The sequence below is a fragment of the Bos taurus genome, chromosome 7, assembly GCF_002263795.3.
Source record: "Bos taurus isolate L1 Dominette 01449 registration number 42190680 breed Hereford chromosome 7, ARS-UCD2.0, whole genome shotgun sequence".
Taxonomy (NCBI): Eukaryota; Metazoa; Chordata; class Mammalia; order Artiodactyla; family Bovidae; genus Bos; species Bos taurus.
The window spans coordinates 47,467,492-47,482,573 of NC_037334.1; the positions used below are offsets into that span (position 1 = coordinate 47,467,492).

Sequence of the window (15,082 nt, forward strand, 5' to 3'; positions counted from 1 at the left end):
CGCATACAGTGCTATACAGATGTTTAATAAAACAATGAGTGTGTACTAAGGTGGCATTCCCGCCCCCTACCCCGCAGTTTCCAGTTGAAGTCTAACAAAACCTGTCTTTGTTTTGTTTTGTTTTGGCTTCTGTCAGTCATAAGACTTACTCCTTATCCGTCTTAAAGTTAGCAGGCCTGGAATGCAGAAGCAGACGTGATGGATAGACTATTGTGGAAATCAGCGTGGCCTGAGACCGGTGAGGCATCTTTGAGCTCAGGACCTTACAGACCTCGAGGAGGGAGTGAAGTAGTGAGGCCCTGTAGAGTCCTGGGTGCCGGGGAACCCGTTGGGGAACGCTGGGGAACAAGGGAAAGGGGCTGGTTGCGAACGGTCCGCGCCCGGGGGAGGGGAGGGGCGGCAGGGAGGCGGGGGCGTGGGGAGCCCGAAGCCCGCCCTCCTCCGGCTCCCAGCCCCTCCCCTCGGGCGGCTCCCTGCGCTCCGCTTACTTAACCTGCCCGCCGCCGCAGCTGCACTCGCACTCCCCCACCACTCGCTTGCCCATAGGTTCCGCGCGTCCTCTCTCTCCATGGCGCTCCTCGGGCGGCTGTTGCCCCTCGCTCTGGCGCTGGCCCTGGGCCCCGCTGCCACCCCAGCGGGCCCCGCCAGGTCGCCCTACCAGCTAGTGCTGCAGCACAGCCGCCTCCGGGGCCGGCAGCATGGGTAAGCGGGCGCCCAGTCGGGATCGGAGGGACCGGGCGTCGTGGGGACCGTCGGAGCGGGCTGGGGGCGTAGGGGACAAAGCCCGAATCAAAAGCAGGCCTCTGTGTGGGACGCTTGGAGGGACCAGCCCTGCAGGAGATGGAGGGAGGGGAGTGGGGAAGGTGGAGAAAAGTCAGCAGGAGGCACTGTGTGGAGGAAACGGATGGAAGAGTTGACCTGGGACCTCCACTCAGGCCGAGAGCGTGAGCGGGATCCTGGGCTTTGAGCTTCTCCAGGCAGATAGGAGTTGGCGGCTATCTGTGCAGAGTCACCGTGGGAAGGTGGCCAGGGCAGGCAGGGAGCCCACCCAGCAGGGCGCAGGTTCCAGTCCAGCCAGGTCCTTGTCCAGCACCTTCATATGTGACACTGGGACCACACAAGCTGGCAGCATCCAAGGCCCCCAGGCCCCTGTCACCCGGCCAGGCCCTAAACCCACCACCTGGCACCAGGCACACCAAGGGCAGCGTCTGCTCCCCTGCTGGATGAAGACAGGAGAGTGTGCTGGGAGTCACACACACACTGTACAGATGGGGAAGCTGAGTCTGGAGTGGCCACATCACTTCGTCACGGTCCTGCAGTATGTATGGGAGCTGGGATTGGAACCACTCTTAAAACACTGGCTGAGTTTGTAAATTTGGGACATTATCATTGCATGTATTCCTTTGAGACACTGAAGATGTGTTGGTTTTCCGGGGGCAAACCCAGGCAGCAGGTCCAACCTGGTAAAGACCCTGGCCCAGACCCAGGCAGAGGTGGGTTTGTTTCCATATCCCAAACTCAACCATCCTGCTTGACATATAGCCAGGGTTTGCTGCCTACCTGGGTGCACCAACTCCTCTGTGACAGTTAGAACTATAGGAAGGAAATGGCAACCCACTCCAGTATCCTTACCTAGAAAATCCCATGGACAGAGGAACCTGGTGGGCTATAGTCCATGGGGTCACACAACTGAAGTGACTTAGCGCATATGTGGATAGAGTTGTGTCGCAGCCCAAATGCCCTTGGGTCTGGCATTTGCTCCCAGTTGGTGCCCAGACCACCCTTTGACTGGGCAGATCTGTACTTAGATCAGAACTCAGTGTTGGAAGTGATTGGAGTTGACTTCATAGGGTTCTAGAAAGCCTTGACTCCCTGCCCTTAGAAATGGCCCCTTGTTGGGAGTAGTGTCCTTGTTCCTCTGCCTGTGTGTGCCTGTGGTCGTACTTGGCCTTTCAGATGCCCAGGGCTATGGGGAGGGGACTATGTTGGCAGTGAGTCTGGCCCCTCTGCAGAGTGAAAGCCATCCAGGCCATGCTGCAGCCTCATACCCTGCAGGAGAGAGGAGAGCACGGGGGATGTCCAGGGGTCTTTCAGGAAGTGAGAGACTCACTTTTGACTTCTGCTGGGTACGGAAAAGTGAGGGGGGCAGGACAGAAAGACAAGGCGGGAACGAAGCATCAAGTCACAATATGAGCCACTGGCATGTCCATGGTTTCTGCCCAGCGCACTGTTGGCCTTCTGCCTTTCCTGCCAATGGAGTATGTCCTGTTTGGGTGCGACAGTCACTCCTGGGAGGGTTCTGTCCCTCTGTGTCTTCTTAGGCACTCAGTCAGGAAAAGGCACCCACAGCATTCTCTGTCACCTGGAATGGTGGCTTCCGGCGCTCCACAGTGATGCTTCCCAAAGGTGCCGATGGGTCTCCAGCAGGAACCACCCCTGTAACAAACCTCCTTCCCTTTGAAGCCCAGAAAAGTCACAGACCAGCTGGAAAATAGTTGTGTGTGTGTGTTTTTTTTAATGCAAATCTTTATTATAAGTTTCAGCTATTAGGTCAACTTTCTCCCTCCCCTCCCTTCCCCCACCCTGCAGGCTAATCATCTTGCAGGGCAACTGGAAAAGCCTAGAGTGATCTGTGATGGGCAGGATGGGCTAAGCATTCCCAGGTGTGCTCCCCTCCTCCCCCAGTAAATCTGGACACACGGGCAGGTGGACTGTAACGAACGGTTGCAGATGCAGCTGCGTTTACTCTGATCTAACGGTCCCTGAAAACTCACAGGCTGCCTGGCTTAGCCCATGGGGGTGGCACCCTGTGCAAAATGGACAACCTTGTTCAAACTCCAGCCCTCTTTCAAAGTGAGAACTGGTGGGAAGGGAAAGGGAAGCTCTTTTGTTAAAGAAATGTAGTGTGTGTGCTTCACAAGACGTCAAGGAAGAAATAACAAGTGGGTCCTGCTCACCATTTGGCTTCCCAGTTGGCACTAGTGGTAAAGAACTTGCCTGCCAATGCAGGAGACATAAGAAATATGGGTTTGATTCCTGGGTTGGGAAGATCCCCTGGAGAAGGGCATGGCAACCCACTCCTATTCTTGCCTGGAGAATCCCATGGAGAGAGGAGCCTGGCGGGCTTTAGTCCATGGGGTCATAAAGAGTCAGACATGACTGAAATGACTTAGCAAGCATGCTCACCCTTTATCCATCACACTTTTACTTTCATCTTCACCACAACCCAGTGAGCTCTGTGGTAGCTGTTCCCATTTTACAGATAGAGAAACTGTGGCTTTGTGACGTGGAGTGACTTAGTCCAGAGACAGAAAGCTGTTGGGAAAGTAGAGACTGTGATGCTGTCTTTCGACTCCCGGCTGTTATCTGTGTTGCTATAGAGAAGGAAAACAACAATACTGAAAGAGAAGTAAAAATGCAGTCACACTTCCAAATGTCAGCAACCAGAACTGGACTGCATTTTCTGAAGCGCTTGGTTTTCAAATCCAAGTTGAATAGCAGAGCTGTTGTGCTTGAGGCAGAAGGCCCAGAAACAGGGTGCTCATGTCAATTAAACTTCAGTATAAATTTCCTATGTACACAGCCCACCCATCCCACCCTGATGTGAGAGGGAGTAGGTCACAGAGACCCCCAGCCTCTGCTCCTGTCTAAGAGGGCAGCAGCAGTGGAAACTCAGTCTGCAGAGGAATGTTGGAACCACATCCACCAGAGACTCTGAAGGTTCGCCAAACGCCTACGGAGAGTTGTGGAGAATTCATCGACAGTAATTATTTCCTGCTTGGTCAGATAGAACTTCTGAAATTGTACAGAAATAAATAGAACCTCCAGCTGGAGTGTGGCCAGCAGGGACTCTCTCAGGGTTATTTGGGGACTGCTGTAACCTATGAATACCAGGCAGCAAACTGAGAAACAAGGTGGCTTCTGTAAAAACCCTCTGGAGGCTGTGGGCGTTTGGTCAGATCCAGCAGGGAGTAAGGGGGTAGGAGCTGTCCTCCCCCTTGGCTTGAGGTTTCCTCTCCAGCCTCCGCTTCTCTTGCCCTCAGGTCCCTACAGTAACTCACAAATATTTGCTATGCCTCCTTGGCCCACTCAGCTTTGCCTGGGGTGAACCACAGACTGGACAAGAGGTGACATCCACATGGTGGAAGAGACAGGGCAGAGAATTAAAGGGTCTGTGTGTCCTCCCTCCCACCCAATAAGCTGACTCTTGAGTATTTGAGAGTTGACCAAGTTCCTGGAAAAGACCATGCATCTCAAATGATGGCTCTTGATTATATTTGTAAAGTATCAGAGGAATTGATATTTAGAATTGATATACCTGAAGTTCTCTGGTCTTTGTTGCTGCATGCAGGCTTTCGGTAGCTGCAAACAGTGGGGGACGATGCCTAGTTGCGGGGCGTGGGCTTCTCACTGTAGTGCTTTCTCTTGTTGCGGAGCTCAGGCTCTAGGCACACAGTAGCTGCAGCAGGCAGACTTAGTTGCAAGTTCCTGGCTCTAGGGCACGTGGGCTTCAGTAGTTGCGACGCAGGGACTCATTCGTTGCTATTCACGGGCCCTAGAGCTGGCTTGCTTCAGTAGTTGCAGCATGCGGGCTCAGCTGTGGCTCGAGGACTCTAAAGCCGGGCTTAGTAGTTGTGGTGCATGGACCCAGCTGCTCCTCCGTGTCATTTTGGAATCTTCCTGTACCAGGGATTGAACCCATGTCCCTTGCATTGGCAGGTAGATTCTTACCCACTGAGCCACTAGGGAAGTCCTGGGAGCAGTATTTTTGACAAGGCTGTTCCAAGTTCCTCTGCATCCAATCTGGTGCTTAGCCCCACCTAGAATATAAAAGAAACAAATCAGAACACCTGCCCCCAGGGTTCTTTGCAGGATAGCTGAAAGGTCACACACACCCTGATTAGTTTTGGGTTGTGTTCTATACCCAGCATCAAACAATGGCTGTATCACACACAGCTCAGCGGTGGGCAGAAGAGTATCACCTGGGGCACCGAAGGAGGGCTTTCTGGGGGGAGTGGGACGCAAACTGGGGCCCCAGTAATAAACGACTTAGTTCAGTGAGTGACTGTCTCCTTCTGAGGTCCTGACAGCAGCTAGCTTGGCCATGCCCTCTAGTTTCCAGGCTGGGCACACCAGATAGGCTGTGTCTGGGAGCCAGGCAGCTGCCTAGGGATGCAGAGGATGTCTGTGTGTGGAGCTGCCTGCAGAGTGCTGGGGCCTGGACCACAGGACCAGCGATGCCTGCTGGGAGGCCAGGTTCAATCCTGTGCATGTGCGGAGTGGGGGTACAAAGAAAGTCTGGGGGCCTCCCTCAAAGCTGCTGCTGTTCTTAGCAAACACCACTTTCTTTTTAAGGTGGTGTTTTCCATCTATAAAACATGTAGCCTAAAAATTTTAAGATGTTTTTATTTATACTTACTAAATGTCAGTGTCAAAGAATGTTTAAATGAAATGATGTCACTGTATGATATATACTTTGACAGTTTTTGAATTTGGGGGGATATTTTTGCGAGGGATGATGGAAGTCTGGATCACGAGGACCAGAATGTACCCCCAAGCTGACCGAAATGACTGTATCTTCTCTGTATCTAGAAGGTTCTGGTGACCCAGGAGGGCCCACGTGGTGGGAAGGACGAGGAGGCAGGTGACATGCCGACCGTTTGCTAACACTGCAGCTTTTGTTTTCAGCCCCAACGTGTGCGCTGTGCAGAAGCTCATTGGGACCAACAAGAAGTACTTCACCAACTGCAAGCAGTGGTACCAGAGGAAGATCTGTGGCAAATCAACGTGAGTATCTGTAACCACCGATGCCCACCAGCCACCCAGGAGGCCACCCTTGGTGTGTGTGGGTTGCAGGTGCCCCTGGGCGTGGGCCAGCCTTTTGGAAGGTGGCACCGTGTGCAGAGCCATGAAGATGCATGTGTACACATGTCAGAGAACTGTGTGCTTGGGAGTGGCATTTTCAGTAAGCTGGCCGATTTTGTTTTACACTTTTAAGCCGCCTAACAAGACTTGGATATGTTTTTTAGGGCCGACTTGGGATCGCAAGAAACATGAAACTGTGTGCGGGCACTTCTTAATCCTCACTAAATGATACAAATACAATGATTCAGTGTAGAAGCCACCAGCCTCTGACTCTGGGAAAGAAAAGCCATTGGTGAACTTATACAGGGTTCTTGCTCTGTGTTTCAAAGTGCGTGCATGCTAAGTTGCTTCAGTCATGTCCGACTCTATGCAACCCTGTGGACAAGCCCACCAGGCTTCTCTGTCCTAGCAATTCTCCAGGCAAGAATACTGGAGTGGGTTACCATGCCCTCCTCCAAGGGGTCTAACTGACCCAGGGATCAAACCCATATCTCTTATGTCTCCTGCATTGGCAGGTGGGTTATTTATCTCTAGCATTTCAAGGTAAATACCCTCCAAAAGACTGAGAGTGCCTAGAGATATGCACGGAATGAGGCAGCACAGCATATTAAGAACACAGGCTTAGACTCTCTGATTCGAAGGTTGGCTCTGCCACCTACCTGGGCAGTTGGCTTCACCTTTGGAACCCTCAATTGCCTCATCCATAATATAACAATAGGACTACCTTATGGGATTGTTCATGTGAATGAAGTAATACACAGAAGAGGCTAAATTTGGAGCCTGGCACATAGTAAGTACTCAGTAAATGCTAGTTGCTGTTGTTTGCAAATCTTAGCTGCATAAACAGAAGTGAGACACCAGGGGTTGTGGCCCCCTGTGGTTACAGTAGAGCTTTCTGGTGCCTCTAGCATCATGAACAGCATGGAGGGAGGTGGCGTTCACCATGACTGCCCTGCAGCCTGCGTGTTCTGACAGAGTTCTGGGGAAGCCTAATCTGTTTTGGCACCAACCATCAAAAGATCGCAAAGCTGGCTCTCTCCAAAAGATGGAAAAATGTGCTGTGCAGAGCTCCCTGAGACACTCGTGAGGACCTGGGCTTCCTCTTGTCTGTGTAATAAGAGGATTAAGAGATGCTGAGCCACTATCTTGAACCCTTTCCCATATTAGAGGTTTTTAAACATATTGCTTGTGACTTGCTTTGGAGCAGATGTCTCCTCTAACTGAAGGAAGGGTAAACACTCTCTCCGTGAAATGCACATAGAAATAAATATCCCAGCTTGTGACACTGATTGTGTCCTAACACAATTGTCAATCCTAGTATGGATCAGGGAAATTGTGGATTGAGCAGAGGTGGGGCAAGACCAGTAGCATCCCATGAGCCTGTCAAGGGCAGGGCAATGACAGTTGGTTCCCTGCTTGACCAAGCCCAGCCCCAAAGCCAAGAGTTAAGTGAGCTAAGAGGATCCACCTCCCAGATTTAAGGAGGGAACAAACCCCCAGCCAGAATTCTTGCTGTTGTGGACAAGAAGAGATTATGCAAATTATATGCCACGTGTCCTTCTCTGGTACCCAAGTTAAAAAAAAAAAATTTTTTTTTCAGTACTTTTTGACTTTTCCCATGTAGGTATATTATCAACTAAAATAAACACTTCATTAAACACAGAGCCAGGCCCCACATAATTGCATCTTGGAAGATGACCGAGCCCTGGGTTTTAAGACGCTACCATTTTGTTTGTTCTGGCTTCCCTAAAAATGGGAGCCACTTGTAATGTCAAGCTGACAGTGGGTGGTATTGGCCATGGTATTTCAGCATGGCCCCGTGTTGAAGCATTTGCCTGACCAGTTAACAGTAGCTTGGGGACATTTTCAGCATTCCCCGGCTGACGCTGCTCTGAGTCGCCTTGGCTGATTGGCTCTGGGTACCTACCTCCTTCTCCACTGATGTGTCAGGATGGGCGCGGGCAGCATCCACGTGTTGGCCAAATGTTCTTGATGACGAGTCATCATGTTCTTGAAGACGTGATGGTGAAGCACCATAGAGCATAGGGGGAGCCCAGGTGCTGCAGGGGGAGGGGTAGACGTAGGTGTGGGTGGGGAAATCAGAGTGCAGAGTGGGGCCCAGGGCCCAGTCCCAGCCATAGGGCGGATCTTACAAACCCACAGGGGATAATCTGAACCTACAACTCTACCAAGCAATCTGCTGTTGCTTTGGGCAGCTTATAAAAGAGGAAATGGAGATAGAAAATCATGAGTTGATTAAAAAAACCTTATGATCCAGGATAAGAAGGTCCCTCCCTGGAACATCACGTGCAGCAGCAGGAAGGTGAAGCTGACTGGGGGGAAGGCCAGAGAACTTGGGGAGGGAAAGGGGAAGTGGATGGACTCATCTCTGTTGTCCCTGAGAGAGCTGAGAAGAAGCAACCTCGCTGTTTGCTTGTGCCCCAGGGCTGAAACCCATGAAGGAACTGTCATCTGGGTCCTGGGAATTCAGTGCCCATAGGTGGTCAGCAGGGGAGGAGAGAGGCCTGTGTGGGCTGCAGATGATGTCATCCTGGTGAGAATGGGCCCTGTGGTACACTTACCTGGGTGAGGACCAAACTGTGAAATGGGAAGCACAGTGGTGGTCGGAGCAGAGAGCGCCATCTCAGCATGGGGCCAGCCTGGGCAGTAGGAATTTTCTCAGGGGCAAGGCTTGAGCCAGGGGTGTTTGTTGGCGTGAAAGGGAGCCAAGTGTCACGGGAAACGGGTTGCACAGGTCCCCAGGGGACCCCAGACCCACAGGAGAATGCAAACTTGGAAGCAGATAAGTAGCACTAAGTACGGGATCAAGGCGTGAAGACTTTGCCATTTCAGGTCACACAGGGACCCAGGAGTCTGGAGCCAAGTGTCCGCTGCTGGGAGGCCCTGACTTCACCTCCAATAGAGGAGGGAGGGGCAGAGTCACAGTGTGCGCTCAGCACGCCTGTCAGGTCACTGCATCCATCTTCTGCAGACAATAGCTTGTCTGCATTGTCCCAAAAGAGTCCTGGTGCTGCTTGTCAAGCCTGATACATGGGTTTTATTACAGGAAGTAGTTACCAGTGGGCCCCTCTTCAGTGATGCAAGTGAATTTTATTACTTAGAAACTCATTTTATTTCAGATCCTAAAGAGCACCAGTGTGATACAGCAGCTCATCAAGCAAAGAGGGTGATTTCGGGTCTCCATCTGATCAGTAACCGTAACATTTTTATGTCCAGCAGCTGAAGCAATGGTGCAGGAAATGGTGCTCAGGAAGCCCAACAGGCCTCCTTTGTATGAACCCCCATGAAAGGGAGGCCCATTTAACAGCCAAGTCAGAGCTGACATCATGGAGATGTAATAATCACAGCAGGAGCCCAGGCATCCTCCACGTGGCACAGGGAGGGCCAGCACAGGAGCCAGCAGGTGGGGGTGGCCATTCTGCACTCCAGAAGCTTGCCGCTGTGTCACAAGCAACATCATTCACAGGCAACTGTAGCCATTCTCTAGAGCCAAGATGAGCTGGCAAGACATTCCCGTTTCCCCAGTAGCAAGCGTGGCTTTGCCCAAAGGCTGAAATATTAACACTTCTTCAATACTGTGTTCAGGCTTAGGCATTTCACTTCTACTGAAGCCAGCCAGCGTATGGTCTAACTTTTCCATCAGTCCTATAGAAAACAGCAGAGCTATTTCCTATAGATCTCATTTGTGCAGGGCACCCAGGGACATCTGTGATGAAGCTGAGCAAGACCCTTCCTTTCCTTGCCCTCCTGTATCCTCAACCTTGGTCCCAAAAGGAAAAACAAGAGGATGGTGAGAAGCCATCTAGGGATGGCAAGCTGTCCCCTAGACCCACAGCAGCACCTCCTCCCCTGCTTCCTATTCCCTGTGCAGCCCGCTGGATCCCCATGGCCAACCTGCTCTGAAATAACTGAGATTTTACATACACCAAACTCCAGGGTTTTACTAAATGCCTCGACTGTGCAGGGTTTCCTGATGGTTCTGTCCCATTCTGTACTCTCCTAGCAGGCAGCTTTGTTGTTCTTGTTCAGTCACTTAATCGTGTCTGACTCTTTGTGACTCCATGGACTGCAGCATGCCAGGCTTTTCTGTCCTTCACCACCTCCCAGAGTTTGCTCAGACTCATGTTCACTGAGTCAGTGATGCCATCCAGCCATCTCATCCTCTGTCATCCCCTTCTCCTCCTGCCTTCAATCTTTCCCAGCATCAGGGGCTTTTCTAATGAGTCAGCTGTTCGTATCAGGTGGCCAAAGTATTGGAGCTTTAGCATCTGTCCTTCCAATGAATATTCCAGACTGATTTCCTTTAGGGGTTGACTGGTTGTATCTCCTTGCTGTCCAAGGGACTTCTAAGAGTCTTCTCCAGCACCACAGCTGGAAGGCATCAATTCTTCGGAGGCAGGTTAGCTGACAGGAAACCTTGTTCTCCTGAGTATGTACGTGAGTCCATGTACCATTTGGGTAAGTGGTAGGTGGAATGATGTCACACTAATACTGTCTACATCCTCATCCTGAATGTGTGAAGATGTTGCCTTACAAGGGAAAAGAGAGTTTCCAGATCTGATTAAGTGAAGGCACTGGGTGGGGGTGTGGCGGAAGGCAGGTTATCCTGAATTATCTGACGAGACGAATATAATCATAAGGGTCCTTATGCGATGAAAGCAGGTGAGTGAGAGTCAGAGAAGGCGATATGACAATGAAAACTGAAGTTGGAGTGGTGTAACTACAAGCCAAGAACTGTGGGCATCCTCTCAGATGTGGAGAAGACAAAAATAGATTCTCCCCTAGAATCTCGGGAAGGAATACAGCCTTTGATTTTAGCCTCATAAGGCCAGCTTTTGACACTATTATCCAGAATTATAAGATAATACATTTTTTTTTAATTTTATTTTATTTTTAAACTTTACATAATTGTATTAGTTTTGCCAAATATCAAAATGAATCCGCCACAGGTATACATGTGTTCCCCATCCTGAACCCTCCTCCTTCCTCCCTCCCCATACCATCCCTCTGAGTTGTCCCAGTGCACTAGCCCCAAGCATCCAGTATCGTGCATCGAACCATTTTTGTGGTTTTGAAGTCACTATCACTAAACTTGTGATAATATGTTACAACCGCAATGTGCTTAGTCGCTCAGTTGTGTCTGATTCTTTGCAACCCCATGGACTGTATGTAGCCCACCAGGCTCCTCTGTCCATGGGATTCTCCAGATGGGCCCTATCTATTAACTTAGACAGCTGTGTTATGGGGAATTTATTTATTACATGTGATTTGATCAGTGGTTTCATGCCGGGCATGGCTTTCAATGAAATTATTAACCTAACTTTATAAAGTTTATACCTGGGATTTTTTAAGAAACAGCTCAACGACTGAGCGCCTAGTAAATAGCAAGCATCTGGTAAGTGTTTTTCACAGGTTAGCTTGTTTGGTTCTCACAGTCACCCTTTAAGATCAGTATGATCATTAGCCCATTTACAGAGGGGAAGACTGAGGCTCAGAAAGCCTAAGTCATCTGCTGGCAGGTGGAGGCGGCCCAGTTATTCTATTGATATGTGCTGCCCCCAAGGAGAACTGAGCACAGCAGCTAGCGTTGGTGACATGGGGAAAAGTCAAGTGAGCAGCCCTGGAGGACCTGGGTCATCTGCCCCAGGTCTCTCTCTTCAGCCCTGAAGCCTATGATTCTGGGTCGCAGGGAGCAGAGGAGGCCTCCTTGGAGTTCGCAGAGGCCCTCTGGCCCAGAGCCACCAACCTTTTCTTGGTTGTTCACCCCCAGCCTGGCAGTCATTCTCAACGCCTGTTGCAAGGGTGCTCCGTCTCTAATCAGATGGAGAGCATGGGAGCTGAAGAGACACAGCCAGCATCCAGGATCCCCCCAAAGACCCTCACATGCCACATACAGACAGACTGTCACCAAATATGTCAGTGTATTTTTCAGCGGCTCTATCTCATCACTCACCATCTGGACCCTGGTAAATGGGGTGAGAGTGGAATTTTTGTTGCTGGACAGCAGGTTAAAACAAACCCTTTCTTACCAGGAGTTCAAGAGTTTGATTTTCTCCTGGGAGGCTTAAGAGAGCTCAGTCGAGTGCAGAAAATGAACCCCCGTCCAGGCAGGTGCATGTCTAGACGACCTCAGTTTGCATTTGCTCTGCAATTCCCTTGGAAATCATGATGTGCTGGATGGTTTACCTTCGGTCACAGGAAGCTGGCTCTCAGGCCCCATTCCTTATTCCACTGTTTCAGAGTTTTGTCAGTCCCTGGGCATTTACAGCTGTCCCAGCCGCCAAAACTGTGCAGCATGCTTGGGAGAGAGTGATTGCTTTAACTTATTATGTTAACTCCTTAGACAGTTATTCTGAGGACAGAAAAAAAAAATAATGCTTCTCTTTTTGTCCAATTGTGAGTAGAACTTTGGAGGGGAATGGAGGAGAGCTCTCAAACTCTCTTTCAACTCTTAGACCTCGGATGGGCACTACTTTTTGTCCCCCCACCCCCTACCTCCCTCAAATTCCCTTCTAAGTCATGAACCTTCTCTGATTTTATTCCTCAAATTGCTCTTCTGACCTGAGAAGCTAGAACAAGAAAATTTGTGTCTCATTGCCCTAGAGGATGTTGTTTTTCTGAGGTTTCTGCTTATTGGACTGTTTCAGGCCAAGGAGAAGCCAGGAGTCTTTAGTCAGAGCAGCTTTTGCTGATAAGATTCAAGTCAGAGACCAGCAGATTGGTCCCCTCTATGCTGGAAAGCCAGGGAACTGGGGAGACATGGTTGGGGGCTCCCTGCGGTTCTCATGCTTTTCTGCACTCACCCTCAGACCCACAACTGTGTGACTACTCCAGCCCCGTTTCCCACAGCTCTGCGTGTGTGTCCCCAGGGCCAGAGCCCCAGGAAGGTGACACACAGGGCTGAGAAGAGGGTGTGCCAGTCCTGAAAGATTTGGTCAGGATCGTGTTAATGGGCTGTCTTCTTGGGCTGCAGTTTCCAGCTGCCCTCTTCCTCTCTGGGGCCAGGTGGACTGGTTCTAAGAGCTTGTGTTGTTGGGATGGTCAAGCAGGGAACCGGCTAGATGTGGAGGTGTTTCAACCCAGAAGGCCACTAGGCTGAGATGAGAGGCTTGCTCATCTCGTGCACCCAGAAAGTGCTGGGGATGCCAGGCTGTGGGTAGCACTCAGGAAGAGGAGGGAGAGGACAGCAGCATGAGAGGATTAGGAGACGGTCAGAAGGTGTCCTGGCAGGAACCACCCACACTGGGCTAACCAGCAGACAGCCTTTGGCTGTGGGGGCGGGGGGTTGGGGGCCTGTGCCCCCACAAGGGTTGGTGTGTCCCCCATGTCCAGAGAGCCCACCTGGAGAGGAGAGGCAGCGAGTGCTGCCAGGGGTTAGCTTTCATCACATCGGAGAGACCCCCAGTGTCCTTTTAATGTTAGACTTTTCCAGTAAGTCCACTTCCCCCTGTATATGTACACTGTCAGCAGCAATGGAGAAGGGTCTTGACTTGGTGAACTGTGAGGAGAGTCCTGGATCTGACCCGCCCCAGCTGGAAGCCTTGGAAGTGCCTTCACCCCCAAAACATTTGCAGCTTTCTGACTCCATCCCTCACTTCCTCCTTCATGCTGAGATGTCCCTGCTCCCCCACCTGTCTGGCAGCCTCCATTTCTCCTGTCATCGTCACCCCTCCTTCCCCTCCACATATATGTGGCCACCCGTGAGTTTACTCTTGGGGAGCTGGTTTTCTGTTGTTCTCAGTGGAATCCCGGTGAGCCGTTGAGCTCTCCTGTGGTGAGCTCTCCTAAGCTTTGTGAGACTTGACCCCATCCCACTTCCTCAACCCCCACCACAGAGCCCCGGTATTTATCAGAAAAAGCCTGAGAGTCCACGCATGCGTGTCCCCAGTCCTGTGGGCTTGAGGCTTGTGGCTCTCCCTACGTTTAACTATGAGATGCTGGCAGACACTCTCCTCCTTTGAAAGAGTGCTTTTCTGCTCCCTAGAAATTATCCCATTGGTTGGAACTGTGAGCGTGAGATTTAAGGAACCTTGGAGATCATCTAGTTTAGCTTCACCTTCTTCTGTAAATCAGGAAACTGAGACCCAGAGAGAGAAATGAACTTTCAAGGCCACCCTGCGAATTACTGATAGATGACAAGCCTCGTCTCCTAATCCTATTGCGTTGCCTTTGAAAGGCAATCAGATCTCACTTTTGTTGCAGACGATGACTGGTTTCCAAAAATAAAACTGTGAGTCAGTCGAGATCAGTCCTGAGACCACTAGCCTGTTTCACCCTTTTAAGCAGGGCTGAAAGGTTCAAGAGGAATGGGATGGGAGGAGGGCTGAGAGAAAAGTGGAGAAGAAGGAGTCAGAAGGATGGAGAAAGAAGGGCAGAGAAGAGAGCGTGTGATGTCGCTCCTCAGGAATGTCCTAGGGGCTTGTTTCTGGCACAGTGACACCTGTAGCTCCCTGGCAGCCTGAGTATCCTCATCTGTCTCTGAGACAGCCCCCTGGATGACAGATGAACCAGGCTTCATGTTCACATGACTCCCAGGGCTTCCTCGAGACAACTCCAGTGGAATTAGTGAGAGGAGAATTTCTCAGCTCATTGAGAGTAGCACCTGCTCCCTCCTACCCCCAAAGCCCAAACTTCTGCCCCATCTGCCTGCTTCTCTTCTATCTATGCCATTAAACAGCCTGTGAGAGGCTGTGGTGAGCAGTTCTGTAGTAAGCCCGCTGTGACTCAAGGCTGTGTTCTCTCCTGTCCTGAAGGACAAATGGCAAGAAAGGAAGTGGCTGGACATGGCTGTTGGCTTCAGGTCCCAGGGTTGCCAAGGAAGAGTCTGTGCTCACAGCGTTGGTGCAGGAATGGCCTTTGATGGGACAGGGGGTTTTGATGCGAAGCTAGTCTTTCTTGGAACACTTCCTTGTGTTGCTCTTTGAAATCCTCAGTCTTTTGGGTTTCCCTGGGATGTTGGGTTGACTGAAGCTTTACGTTTCAGACCTCCAGAAGGTGGTGAGTAAGCCATGATGGGCTGGTCTAAGTTTTAATGTCAGGTGACATCAAAGTTTAAAACTATAAACTGCCAGTCTTGTTCATCCAAATACAAAGAATCTCACAAACTGGCAATATCAGTTGCCTCCTGGAAGGAAGATTGAGGGATGAGGGGGGATGGGGAACACTTTACTATTGAACCCTTTGTAGATTTTGAAAC

At 50.8% G+C, this 15,082-nt stretch overlaps 1 protein-coding gene across 1 annotated transcript in view; it reads left to right on the forward strand.

The window, feature by feature from the left end:
* The first annotated feature begins 528 nt into the window (after positions 1–528).
* TGFBI (transforming growth factor beta induced) overlaps positions 529–15,082 on the forward strand; it is a 33,493-nt gene continuing 18,939 nt past the window's right edge. The window contains exons 1-2 of the mRNA NM_001205402.1: positions 529–702; positions 5,689–5,787. Coding sequence (NP_001192331.1) covers positions 569–702; positions 5,689–5,787 — 233 coding nt within the window. The 5' untranslated portion in view covers positions 529–568. The remainder of the gene's footprint in view (positions 703–5,688; positions 5,788–15,082) is intronic.